The 14,166-nt window shown below is 36.3% G+C and overlaps 1 protein-coding gene across 2 annotated transcripts in view; it reads left to right on the top strand.

Moving 5' to 3' along the window:
- The window catches only part of LOC131801103 (tachykinin-like peptides receptor 99D), a 209,650-nt gene extending 195,808 nt beyond the window's left edge, over positions 1-13,842 (top strand). The window contains exons 9-11 of one of the 2 annotated variants that reach the window (XM_059119194.1): positions 7,131-7,264; positions 10,569-10,634; positions 13,374-13,842. In XM_059119194.1, the coding sequence (XP_058975177.1) occupies positions 7,131-7,264; positions 10,569-10,634; positions 13,374-13,840 (667 nt within the window). In that variant the 3' untranslated portion in view covers positions 13,841-13,842. Of the gene's footprint in view, positions 1-7,130; positions 7,271-10,568; positions 10,635-13,373 lie in introns of both variants that reach the window. The other variant, XM_059119183.1, reaches the window with a different exon arrangement.
- Positions 13,843-14,166: the final 324 nt, after the last annotated feature.

Raw genomic sequence — 14,166 nt, 5'->3', positions numbered from 1 at the left:
GTGTTGTAGGGTATAAAAATGTATAAATTATGGCGTTTGACTTTGTTGCAGTTTTTTTTTTAACTCAACCTGTATTGCCCATATGTCTTTCGCAACAAGGTTGATGGTATAAAAAGGGCTAAACAATTGCATCATTGTTCCATTATCATAGATCCCCTTATTCATTACTCTCGTTTTTACCAATTTCCATTGAAATCCAATTCTTTGCGGATGATACGAATGTACATCCTTTGATACAAGGTAATAAAACGAACTTTAATGAGTGACCCATTGGGGTATTCCTTTATTAAAATTTTTTACATTTTCAACTGTCCCGAAAAATAATACACATAACAATACTGTAAAACAGAGCAAGGCAGAGAGCCTCAAAAAATTTTTGTGATTGTATGTGTTTGAAATAACAAAATATTGCACGTGTTTTTTTGCCTCTCTTTACAGAGTGAGAAATAAATTGTTATCTTTAAATTTTCAATTTAAAATTTTCTGTTTTCAAAACAACTTCGTTTGTAAAAAAAATTATATTGTGACAGACAATTCGGAGATTTATTTGTATAATTATTTCAATTATGACTCATTTTAAAATTAAAAAAATATATAAGTTGACATTTTTAGAAATTTTATATAATTTTGATGTTATTTTCATTTAATAATTTCGGACATAACATGCTAACCATCTAAGTTGACCCTTTAAAAAGTAATACCGATTTCCACAGGCTGGCATACGCAAATAGTCGTAGAATTTTTTGCTGATCAGAAACTCATTTCCAGCGTTGGTTTCTAAAAGATTATTTGTATGAATTACAAACAGAATGATCAACATCGCATCTTGCTATTTTTCCTAAAATTGACTAACTGTACATATCATTTCATAGAAATCTGGGGATATGAAAATGTCTACTAATTTAGAAGGACAATTAATTTGTCGATTAATATGAAATGAATTCCTACTCCTAACATGTGAGTCCTTATACAAATTCTGTCAAAAATGAATCAATCAAATATATACATCTTAACAGTTGTAATTTCGGAAATATTTGTTTCAAATATGTAGTAAGATACATTTATATCATCCAATATTTCTTACGGTGTATTCATAAAAATATCCGACAGCACCTCCCTCATCGACTGCCCGAATAAAACTAAATATTCTCCCAAAACCAATTTGACAGAAAATTCAAAACAATTTATTTTTTACAATTGTGTTGGTGAACACACAGATATCCCAAGGGATACTCTTTGCCTAGCCTTGCTGTAAAACAAGGCTAGGCAAAGAGTATCCCTTGGAATATCTGTGTGTTCACCAACACAATTGTAAAAAATTAATTGTTTTGAATTGTTTTTCTGTCAAAATGGTTTTGGGAGAATATTTAGTTTTGTTCGAGCAGTCGATGGGGAAGGTGCTGTCGGGCATTTTTATGAATACACCGTAAGAAATATTGGAACACATAAATATACCTTACTACATATTTGAAACAAATATTTCCGAAATTGTAAAAATGTTTGTCTTTTTCGATTGAATTCTATTTGACAGAATTTGTATACGAATTCACATGTTAGGAATATAAATTCATTTCATATTGATCGACAAATTTATTGTCCATCCAAATTAGAGACATTTTCATATCCCTTGATTTCTATGAAATGATATATACGTTCTTGGTCAATATTGGGAAAAATAACAGGTTGTGATGTTTGTCATTCTGCATGTGATTCATAGAAATAATCTTTTAGGACCCAACACAGGATATGAGTTTTTGATCAGGGTAAAATTCTACGACTATTTGCATATGTCTGTATGTCAACCTGTGATAATCGGTATTACTCTTTAAAAGGTCAACTTTGATGGTTATTAAACACAAATAACATCAAAATTATGTTAACTTATATATTTTTGAAGGACATTTATATTATTTTTATACCCTCCACCGTAATATGTAGGGTATATTAAGTCTGACGTTCCGTTTGTAATACCTCGAAATATACATTTTAGACCCCACAAAATATATATAAAATTCTATTTCGATTTAACGATGTCCGTCCGTCTGTGGAAATCGCTCTAGCTTCCGAACGAATTGAAGTAGATAAATTAAATTTTGCTCAAATGTATATTATGTCAGGACTTTTGGTATTGAAAATGGGCCATGTAGGTCCACGTTTAGGTATTGCCTCCATATAACGGTATCTCCCGATAATCGGTATTTTGATGATTTTAGTTACATTATTCACCGTTTCTTTTATTCAAGTTTCAAATTTGAATATTGTAATGGTTTATGACAAAAGTTACCTATGCAGGTCCACATCGTCGTTTTGACTCTAATATAACGGCAACATTCGTTATTTTTAAGATTTTAACGGATTTTATTTTTTCGAAAATTGCCAAATTCGTTCCAGATGGTGGAGGCTATTCAAAGCTCTGTCAGGTCGAACTTATAGCTCTTTTACTTGTTTCATTTTAAAATTAATCATAATTGAAAAAATTGTGCAAATATATCTCCGAATTGTCTAATCAAAATATTAATTTTTACCAACAAAGTTGTTTTGAAAACAGAACATTTTAAATTGAAAATTTAAATATAACAAATTATTTCTCACTCTGTACAGAAGGCAAAAAAACACTTGCAATATTTTTGTTAATTCAAAACACATACAATCACAAAAAATTTTTGAGGCTCTCTGCCTTGCCCTGCTGTAAAATATGTAAATATTATAGACAGATATATTAAGGTATTTTCAATTTGAAATGGGTCTGATTTCAACAGCATTTAAATGTTAATAAACGTAAAAGGTCACATCTGAAACAGTTGTCAGAATAATGTATATGTGTGTGTGCTCGAGTGAGTGTGTATGTAATTTTGTGAAGTCAACTGAAAATGAAAAATGTTACTTTATAAATTTGAAGTACATTTAAATTGAAACCAAGTGGGCGATTTTTCCCTTTGTGAATCTGTTATGGAATATTCATAAATGATTCAATGACTTTGAATGCCAAATAAGGGATGGGGATCTAATAAGAATAATTTAAAGAAAAACGAATATAATTTCCAGACACTGAGACCATAAAAATGTCAAAAGACAATCTAATGTATAAGGCCTCATTATTAAAATTCGAATTCATTTGAATTTAAATGAAAATAATTCTTTGGAAATATTTCACAAATAATTTCGTATTAAAAAAAAAACTCCAATTCCAATACTCGTTTTTCAAAAGAAAAATTTAAAATATTTACCAGCTTCCTTTGATTACTTTCACCTAAACAAACGCACATACATACACACTTATAAATACCCCGAACAACATTGTCTACCTTTTGGTCTTGACATTTGAATGGCTCTTCTTAAAAAAAGGCAAAAGCTGATAGAAACATCCGTCCAATACATCAAACTACTATTCATTGAAGGCAAAAAGAAAATGGTAACGTTTTTTTTTAAGTGAAAGCTCTTGGTCGTTGCAAACACGGTCCTTACACAGATAAGTGGATAGATGATGATGGTGCTGCATTGAAGAGAGGATAGAAAAAAACGACTAAAATGAAACGATATCGACAAATAACAACTACAGTTTAATAAAGGATGTCGGAACGTAACACAGCAGACCTCGACGTGGAACTCTAGGAAGCATTTCTGCTGCCAAAGAGGATGAATTATTAATTGTTCAATCAATTATTTAACAATGAATAAAATTTATGACGGGGTTGGTAGGGTATGGAAGTCATGGTTGTAGATGGGGGTCTACGTTATCGTAAGTCTAGACAAATAATTAAATTATGGATTGAATTCAATTAGAAGACCCACAGGCCTTCTATGACGAGACCCATAGGTCTTTTATACGAAGACCCACAGCTCTTCTATGAGAAGATCCATAGCTCTTTTATGAAAAGACCTATAGCTTTTCTATGAGAAAACCATAGCTCTTCTATGAGAAGGCTCATATCTCTTCTTCATAGCTCTTCTATGTTATGAGAAGATCTATTGCTCTTCTATGAGAAGACCTATTGCTCTTCTATGAGAAGACCTATTGCATTATGAGAAGACCTATTGCTCTTCTATGAGAAGACCTATTGCTCTTCTATGAGAAGACCTATTGCTCTTCTATGAGAAGACTTATTGCTCTTCTATGAGAAGACCTATTGCTCTTCTATGAGAAGACCTATTGCTCTTCTATGAGAAGACCTATTGCTCTTCTATGAGAAGACCTATTGCTCTTCTATGAGACGACCTATTGCTCTTCTATGAGACGACCTATTGCTCTTCTATGAGACGACCTATTGCCCTTCTATGAGAAGACGCATAGCTTTTCTATGAGAAGACGCATAGCTTTTCTATGAGAAGACCGATTGCTCTTCTATGCGAAGACCTATTGCTCTTCTATGAGAAGACCTACAGAGTGAGATGAAAAAACTGCAACCAATTTCAGACTGCTGCCATTTCTAAGCCAGCTGTGGAAATTATTGCAGTGACAGGTCATTATATTGTTTACAACCGCACAAAGGCATTTTGGTGAAAATTTTTCAGAAAAAAATGTTTTCGTGGTAGAATTCAAGCGTGATTTCTTTATATTTTTTACTGGACAACGACAAATGGCTATCATTAGAGCACTCCAGCATTTAAATGTGAATAAATGTTTTGTGTCTCGTACCATCGCTCGTTACCGTGATACTGGTAGCGCAGCCCGACGTCAAGGAAGTGGACGGAAGAAAGCAGCAACATCAGCAGAAATGGCTCGAAAAGTAAAGAACCGACTTGATCAAACCCGCTTCGCAGTGGCCGTAAAATGGCTCGTAAGCTGAACATATTGCAATATTCCATTCGGCAAATATTAAAAAAGGAGATCGTGGTAAAGCCATTGAAATTCCAAAAAGTGCAAGAACTTATACCGCAACAGAAAGAAAATAGACTCAAAAGAGCTAAAGAGTTTCTTCGATTGGCCGAAAGTGGTGAACTGCCGAATTTGGTTTTCTCCGATGAGAAAACATTCCTTGTCCAGTAATTTGTCAACAAAAAAAAATTATGATGTTTACTTGCCAAAGAGGTCAGCTGAAAATGTGCACCTTCGGTTGGCCACCAGAACTCAAGCGCCGGCCATTGTGATGGTGTGGGCCGCCATAAAAACCGATGGTCGCTCACCGCTCGTATTAATCGACCGTGGCATCGCAATAAAGGTCGAATAGTATCGCGAAAATATTCTGGAGGGTGTATAAAAGCCTTGGGCACGCAAACATTTAGGCCGCAGACCTTGGACATTCCAACAGTACTCAGCACCATCGCACTCATCACGCGCCACCAAGAATGTTTACAAAATGAGGTTCCTCGCTTCATTTCCAGCGCACAATGGCCAGAAAAATCACCGGATACCAATCCCTTGGACTATTGTGTCTGCAGTATTTTGGAAAGCAAGGTTGGCACTAAAAAATACCAAAATGTTGATAACCTCAAGCAAGCACTTCGCTGGGAATGGGACAAAATACCACGGAGCAACATTCGGGAAGCGTGTGACGGTTTCATTGGCCGTTTGAAGGTCATAATTCAGTTTTTTTTTTGTCTCACCCTGTATTTGTCTTCTTTGAGAAGGCCTATTCGTCTTCTTTGAGAAGAACTAGTGCTCTTGTATGTGAACGCCGATTCGCTTTCTATGAAAAGACCTATTCGTCTTCTGTAATAAGAGCGATTCGATTTCTATGAGTAGACCTATTCATCTTCTATGAGTAGACCCCTTGGTCCGCTATGAGATGATTTTTATGAAAATATTTATTTTGCCCTCTATGAGAAATACCAAAATTGTATTTTTTTTTTCTCCTTCCAAGTTCCCCCAGAATCATAAAATCCTTCAACAGCTTTTCTCCCCTATAAAATTTTAACATTCATATTATTTTTATGGTCGCAAAACATGTACGAAAACACTCGCACTTGTTTGCCCCACCAACACAAAACATACGTTATAAGAGAAATGCCGTTTTTGTTTTTAATTGAAAAATAAAACCTTGGCAAAACATTTTCCTTTTGAATCCTAAGATGAACACGAGTGCATCTTAAGGATTTGCCACAAAGCTGAAATTATTTCTAAAATATTTCGCAGCCAACAAATCCTTAGGCAGATTTAGCATTTTCTCATTTAATAGATCTCTATTCGGCGCCTCTCTCTCTTCCCCACCCCGTCATAAAAATAATAATAAAATCGATTTCAGACACATACAACCCCACAATAACTAAATCCTTAAAATTCCACACGTTGCATTGTTGAGTGGTGTTGTTTGTTGAATTGTTTCTACACAGCACACTCAAACACACATGCACACACATCCACCTCTTCCACGGCCACAAGGCATCAATATCTCTGGCTGGAGACTTCTTCGTTTTCTTTATTGTTGCAAATAAAATGAAATGCCAAAGAGAAATTAATTTCAGCAATTCATTGTTTGGCATCCTACGCATTTTCCTTTCTTCGTTCCTTCGTTCGTTCGTATTGTTATTGTTTTTATTATTATTTTCAGTTTCTTTTTATTTTTTGCTGCGCCCATCATCCTTTACTTCCATTTCTTGTTCTCATTGTATTTTTTGTTTTGTTTCGCTTGTTGGCAATTGCACGTAACATGGTTGTCTTATATTCCGGTCTGTTCAACTTCCTTTCCTTTCGTTAATGTTATTGTTGCTGTTGTCGTTTGTTGTTGACGTGGAATCCCTTCCATTCCCCTCTCCCTACTCATCCACCTCCTTGTCTGAGCTCTTGCGGTTTTTATGTTGCCCAACATTCTTGAACATCCGCCAAAGTTGCATTTCCGGCATTAAACAACAGTTTATCCTGGAATAGTTGCGGAGGATGGGTGGTTGAATTGGATGGTTGTAGTTCGTAGAACCGGGGATGGGGTACATGGGGGGAGAATACGCTTTCCATAACCATTGCATTTAATCCGTTTTTATTCCAATGACTTAATTTATATCCTTTACTGTCTCTGCTGCTCTTGCTGCTGCTTCGGGTGCCGTTACTGCACCAGCTGCAACGTGTGCCACCATCATCATCATCATTGACATTGCATACCTCTGATGTTGATTTATTATTGACAGCATTTGTCTGAGTGTGTGTGTGTTATTTTATTACCTTTCTCTTTTCTCGTTTTTTTTTTTTTTCTTTACAGGTTTCGCTTTGGCTTCAAAATGTTTTTCCGCTGGTGTCCATTCGTTCATGTTGGCGCTGAAAGTCTAAATCGTCGTGATAACCTGACATCACGTTATTCATGCTCCGGTTCACCCGATCACAATCGCATCAAACGTAATGGTAAATGTTCCAAATTTGGTATTTTTTGTACAACACAACACATGCATACACATTCGAAAGGCATTGGAGTGGGTCGAATGGATTTTAAATAATTTTAAAATATTATTTAAATTTAAATTAAGAAAGAGGACGAGTTCTGGAATTTAAAATGAAGGTCGTTGATGGGACAGATATATCACAGGTTTTTGGAAATTCGAACTATAAGTACACTAAAGGTAGTAAAATTCCCTAAATTTGCCACAATTTGGTAATAAGTGAAAAAAATCTTGACATTTGGTAAAAAAAGTAGGTTTGATATAGGGAGGTGGTTTTGAAAATGTGTACTAAGTGCAAGAACTGTGCTAAATGGTAATATATTTGACACAATTTGCTTTTGTGTTAACTGATGGAACGGAAAGTACGAAAAGTACCAAATGTTACTAAATTTGGTAGTGGAGAAGGGGATAGATTTGGAAATCTGAAATTTGTTATTAGTTCACTTTTTTGAAACATTTACTGAAAAAATGCAAAAAGTAATAAATGTATTAATCATTAAATTTCCATCCTATTTGGTCGAAACTTCGTACATCGCAATACCATTATCAAACGTAGATCGAGTTCGGAGATGGGCAATATCGGTCCACTCCCGCACAAAAGGTTTAAATTTGTAAAAAAATCTTATTGCACAGAAAGGGAAATGATACTCCGATTTTGCACCAAATCTGGAAATCCTAATATTTGCATCAGTGATAGGTCAGGTGTGAAAATGTAAATATCTGTCCACTCCATCAAGTATCACTCCCACAAAGGGTAAACATTTTGAATAAATACAACCCTTATTAAATGTGAAGGTCCGGTGTGAAGATGGAATACAGGGAGAAATGAAAAAACTGCAACCAACTTCAGTCTACTGTCATTTCTAAGCCTCATCCGACATATTTTTTAAAAGCGTACAAAAGCATTTTGGTGAGAATTTTCCTGAAAAAAAGTTATTCGTGATGGAATTCAAGCGTGATAGTGTGATTTCTTTATGTTTGGCTGGAAAATCAAGAGTGGCTATCGTTAGAGCACTCCAGCATTAAAATGTGAATAAATCTTTTTTGTCTCGTACCATCGCTCGTTACCGTGATACTGGTAGCGTAGCTCGACGTCAAGAAAGTGGACGGAAGAAAACAGCAACATCAGTAAATAAAGAAGCGACTTGATCGAAACCCTCGTAGCAATGGCTCGTCGAAAAATGGCTCGTGAGCTGTACATATAGCAATATTCCATTCGGCAAATATTGAAAAATGATCTCGGGGTAAAGTCATTGAAAATCCAAAAAGTGCAAGAACATACCGCAAGTGCAAGAACTTACCGCAACAGAAAGAAAATAGACTCAAAAGAGCTAAAGAGTTGTTTCGCTTGGCCGAAAGTGGTGAACTGCCGAATTTGGTTTTCTCCGATGAGAAAACATTCGTTGTCCAGCAGTTTGTAAACAAACAAAATAATCCTGTTTACTTGCCAAAGAGGTAAGCTGAAGATGTACACCTTCGGTTGGCCACCAGAACTCAAACGCCGGCAATGGTGATGGTGTTGGCCGCCATAACTATTAATCGACCGTGACATAAGAATAAATGCCGAATATTATCGCGAAAATATTCTAGAGGGTGTACTAAAGCCTTGGGCACGCAAACATTTTGGACGCAGACCTTGGACATTCCAACAGTACTCAGCACCATCGCACCCAGTACGGGCCACACATGAATGGTTACAAAATGAGGTTTTTCGCTTCATTTCCAGCGCCCTATGCTACCAAAATCTCCGAATATCAATCCGTTGGACTATTGTTTCTGGAGTATTTTGGAAAGCATGGTTGGCACTAAAATTCCAAAGTGTCGATCACGCTTCGCCGGGAATGGCAGAAATACCGCAGAGCAACATCCGGGCAGCGTGTGACGGTTTCATTGGCCGGTTGAAGGCCATAATTCGTGCCAAAGCTGACCAATTCGAACAAATCTAAACTTATTCTAAAATTTAATGCTATTTCCGACATTTTTTGCTTTCATTCAATAAAATTTAAAAAAAGTAACAATTATGGCGTTTGACTTTGTTGCAGTTTTTTTTTATCTCACACTGTATTTGTCTTAACCCGAAATCAGATAAGAATATGTATTTTTTCGAAATTTATGATTTCGCGGATATAAATAAATGCTCGTTTTCCTTCAATTTTTGCACATACCAATATTTTTATTTGTATTAGATGAAGTATGAAAATGGAATACTTCGGTCCGCTATATCAGTTACCTCACGCATGTTTCCACATTTTCCAATAATTTGCATATATTTCATATAAAGTATAGGAAGGAGTCGATATATTCCAATCTGGCATGTTGTAATATTTTTTTATCAGTCTTAGGTCAGATACGAGTTGGAGCAATATTGCGTTCAACTGCTTTGAAATCTCCCCCATAAAGAGTCAACAATGATCATAACACAAGGCTGGGGGTATATACCTGTCGGCAAAACCGACTGATACTATTTTACTTGTTTAACTTATTTTCTCTAAAAAATTTTTAGCTTTTGTGGGGGAGGTACTAGAAGGAGTGATCCGATATTGTCCATCTCCTAACCGGATTTAAGTTTGATAATAATATTACGATGTACCAAGTTTGGACCAAATCGGATACTCCACCCCGTGCGCACCAGCCAAACAGACAGACGCACAGATTGTCTGAAACGGATTTAGTCATGGGGTATAAACAGGTCACACAGGTAAACTATGGGTTTAAAATTGTTACAGGTACTCTGGGGTTTCGCTTAAATAATTAATTTCTTCCTTTTATAAATATTTTGTAATTTTACTCAGATGAATTGTAACTTATTGGCCTTGGTGGCTGAACTGTTATTGGCCTTGGTGGCTTATATTACAATATGAATTAAATAAATTAATCAATAAAATAAATAAACATTAGAAAAGTAAACATTTTAGCGGAGACACGTGCTCAGTCCTTGATCTGTATTGAAAGAACAATTTTAAGATTTTAGTCACGTTTCTTATTCTATTCGACCCATTCTAATGTCAGTTCAGTTTATTTGTTCGAATCTATTTATTACCATTTGACATATTAAAAAAATTGATGAATATGAATTAAATGAAGTCATCCGATGACAAATGTTAAAGGTGTAAGCTTTGACCTGTTTTTGTGGTACAGTGAACACCGAATATTACACCTTCAACATTTCTTTGGCAATTAAAATTGACACCAAGTTACAGTTTTTACATTTAGCTAGTGTTTTTCTTTTCAAAAACATTGAACTTTTTCTTCCATATTTTTAGATACTCAACGCTCGTTTCTCTACACCTGCCCTGGCTCACCAAAAAGTCGTCGCATTTCCCACTGTGGTAAGTTCGATTGTTTTTGTTTTTTTTTTTTTTTCTTTTTTTTTTTTCAAATCATCCGTTATCATGGAAACTCAGCAACATAAAAAATACCAAAAATAATTTGAATGGAAATAGAAAAAATCCAATGTAGAGCAAACGTCCATAAATATTTAAATATAGGAAAACGAAGGGGTTAGTTAATGGTCAACAATAAATCCAAAGATAAACCTGTCAATCAGTGATTTTGGAAAACATTTTTTTTATAATTGGCAAAAACTTGCGGAAATATTTGATATTTTGAGTTGTGTGTGAAGGAAGAGTTAGCTTTAAATTTGTGAATGAACTTTAGAGACTAGGGAATAGTGAAAGGATAAGTAAAACATATTGAAATGCAATATAAAGGAGGTATCAGGAATTTTAAATTGGTCAAGGGGACTATACAGGGTGAGATGAAGAAACTGCAACCAATTTCAGACTGCTGTCATTTCAAAGCCACTTGTCCAACAGCTGTTAACATTATTCCAGTAACAGCTCACTATATTGTTTACAAGCGTGCAAAAGCATTTCATTGAGAATTTTACAAAAAAAGTTATTCGTGATGGAATTCAAGCGTGAAAGTGCGATTTCTTTTTATTTGGCTGCAAAACCACAAGTGGATATCGTTAGAGCGCTCCAGCCTTTGAATGTGAATAAGTCTTTTGTGTCTCGTACCATCGCCCGTTACCGTGATACTGGTAGCGTAGCCCGACGTCAAGGAAATGGACAGAAGAAAACAGCAACATCAGCAGAAATGATTCGAAAAGTAAACCAGTAAAGAAAGTCTTAAAGTCGGGCGGGTCGATTTGATGATACCCTACACCACTTTGCTGATTTAGTAGAGCTCCGCAAAGCAATTAAAAGTTTTTATGGGAGAATTCAATAATACACGCTATGATTATAATTATAATTTAAATTTCAAAGGACTTAATATGCCGAAGCATTTATATCTTTTAAATTCGGACTTGTATTGCCCATTTGGTGCACAATTAATTTAAAATCGGATAAAAATATATATGGGAGCTATATCCAAATCGGAACCGATCTCGATAAAATTTGGCAAAGATATTTCTGAGCTGTATTTGATATATTTTCCTGAATATCGTTGTTACGGAGTGCATATTACGGCTGTGGGTAACATATATAACAAATCGGATTAACAGTATACATGGGAGCTATAGCTATATCTGAACCGATCTTCACCAAATTTGACATACTAGCTTCTAGACTCAATTCGGTTGTAAGTGCCAAATATCATCCCATTTGGGCAAATATTAGGCGTTTGGTGCACGATCAAAGGTAAATCGGACGAAGTTATATATGGGAGCTATATTCAAATCTGAACCGATATCGATAAAATTTAGCAAAGGTATTTCTGAGCTGTATTTGATATATTTCCCCAAATATTGTTGTTACAGAGGGCATATTACGGCTGCGGAGGACAAAAATAACAAATCGGATGAACAATATATATGGGAGCTATAGCTTTATCTGAACCGATTTCGATCAAATTTAACATACTTATTTTCAGGCCTAATCTGGGTGTATATGTAAAATTCCATACAATTCGGGCTGATATTATACGTTTGATGCACAATAAAAGGCAAATCGGACAAGATATATATGGGAGCTATATCTAAATTTTGACCGATTATCTCCAATTTCAATAGGGTTCGTCCTTGGGCCAAACAAATGATCTGTGCAAAATTTCATCTGGATCGGGCAATAAATGCGACCTGCACTTTGTTTACAAAAATACATGGACAGACGGACGGACGGACAGACGGACTGACATGCATAAATCGACTCAGAATATGATTCTATGCAGATCATCAAAAGGAACTATGGGTCTATCCCGTTTCCTTTTGCCTGTTACAAACAAATGCACAAAGACATAATACCCTGGCCACCTTGTGGTGTAGGGTATAAAAAGCGACTTGATCGAAACCCGGGTGGCAGTGGCCGAAAAATGGCTCGTGAGCTGAACATACTCATACTGAACTCGGGGTAAAGCCATTGAAATTCCAAAAAGTGCAAGAACTTAGACAGCAACAGAAAGAAAATAGACTCAAAAGACCTAAAGGGTTGTTTCGCTTGGCCTAAAGTGGTGAACTGCCGAATTTGGGTTTCTCCGATGAGAAAACATTCGTTGTCCAGCAGTTTGTAAACAAACAAAATGATCGTGTTTACTTGCCAAAGAAGTCAGCTGAAAACGTGCACCTTCGGTTGGCCACTAGAACTCATGCGCCCGCCATTGTGATGGTGTGGGCCGCCATAACAGCCGATGGTCGCATATAATCGCGAAAATATTCTGGAGGGTGTTTTAAAGCCTTGGGCACGCAAACATTTTGGCCGCAAACCTTGGACATTCCAACAGGACTCAGCACCATCGCTCTCTGCACGCTCTCTCTCGGTTCTGTTTGGAGTACATCCGATTGTGATATTGGGGTTTATATTTTTGTGGGTGGAAGTGATATTTTGCCTCTAATCTACGAATAATTCCCCTAGAAAAAGGAGTTTGGCTTTATGAGTCATAGCAGATCCATAGAAAGGCAAGGCTTAGATATATTCCATTCGTAACGCATTAACACTTTCACTCCCATTTGATTTTTACTAAGACTCTGCTAATCGTCCTTCATTAATCATCATCGAAAATCAAAAAAAAACTGACCCTGGATAATTTGTCATATTCTTTTTTCTTTCTTTCTCTCTGTTTTCTTTTAGGTATCCTTCGTAGTTCAACAATTTTAACAACTCACCGTGACAGCAGCCGTCACTCAGCACCCATAACAACTACAACAACAATGGTCCCAAACACTTGTAATATAAGTGGCGGCAATTATTCACAGCATCACCAACACCATCTACATCATCATTCGCATCCACATCATCACGGTTCGTATCACCAACGGAACAGTGTCAAGTTGGCCAACAGTGTCAACAATTCCCATGAATTGGCATCGTTGACCGGTAATGGACCCCTGCACTTGTATGCGGCCAACAACTCCAAGGAAAAGCTGCTAAAATCAAATCTACGGCCGAATGGTAAATGGACAATGGCAACAACAACAATAGCGGCCACAACGGGGACACCGGCAACGAATGAGAATGTGGTTGGGACATGTCCGTCGGCGTTTAATGGTGTAAGTGATACAAATTATTTGGCCAATCGAACGGCTTTAATGTCTTGACAAAATGGAGGGGGTTGCGAGGTAGAAGTGGACGACGGCGACAAAGCAGTAAAAGATCTTTATAACGGTGGCAACAGCAACGGAAACGGAAGTCTATTCTATACCAGTTCAACATTGACAAATGGCACGGGCACCACTGCTGCTGCTGCTGCCGGCACCCCCGCCAATTCGAACACTTCATTATTGCTGTACAATAATTCAAGTAATGATTATGACAGGCAAAGAACTTCGAATGGCCTAACCTTGGAAGTTGGCAAAGCGAGCAGCAAAACCAACAACAACACATTCACATCAAAGCACGAAGCTATAAACTTGGATGATAGAAG

This window comes from Musca domestica, unplaced genomic scaffold (genome assembly GCF_030504385.1).
Source record: "Musca domestica strain aabys unplaced genomic scaffold, Musca_domestica.polishedcontigs.V.1.1 1, whole genome shotgun sequence".
In the NCBI taxonomy this organism is placed as follows: domain Eukaryota; kingdom Metazoa; phylum Arthropoda; class Insecta; order Diptera; family Muscidae; genus Musca; species Musca domestica.
This window is presented reverse-complemented; position numbering and strand designations above follow the sequence as displayed.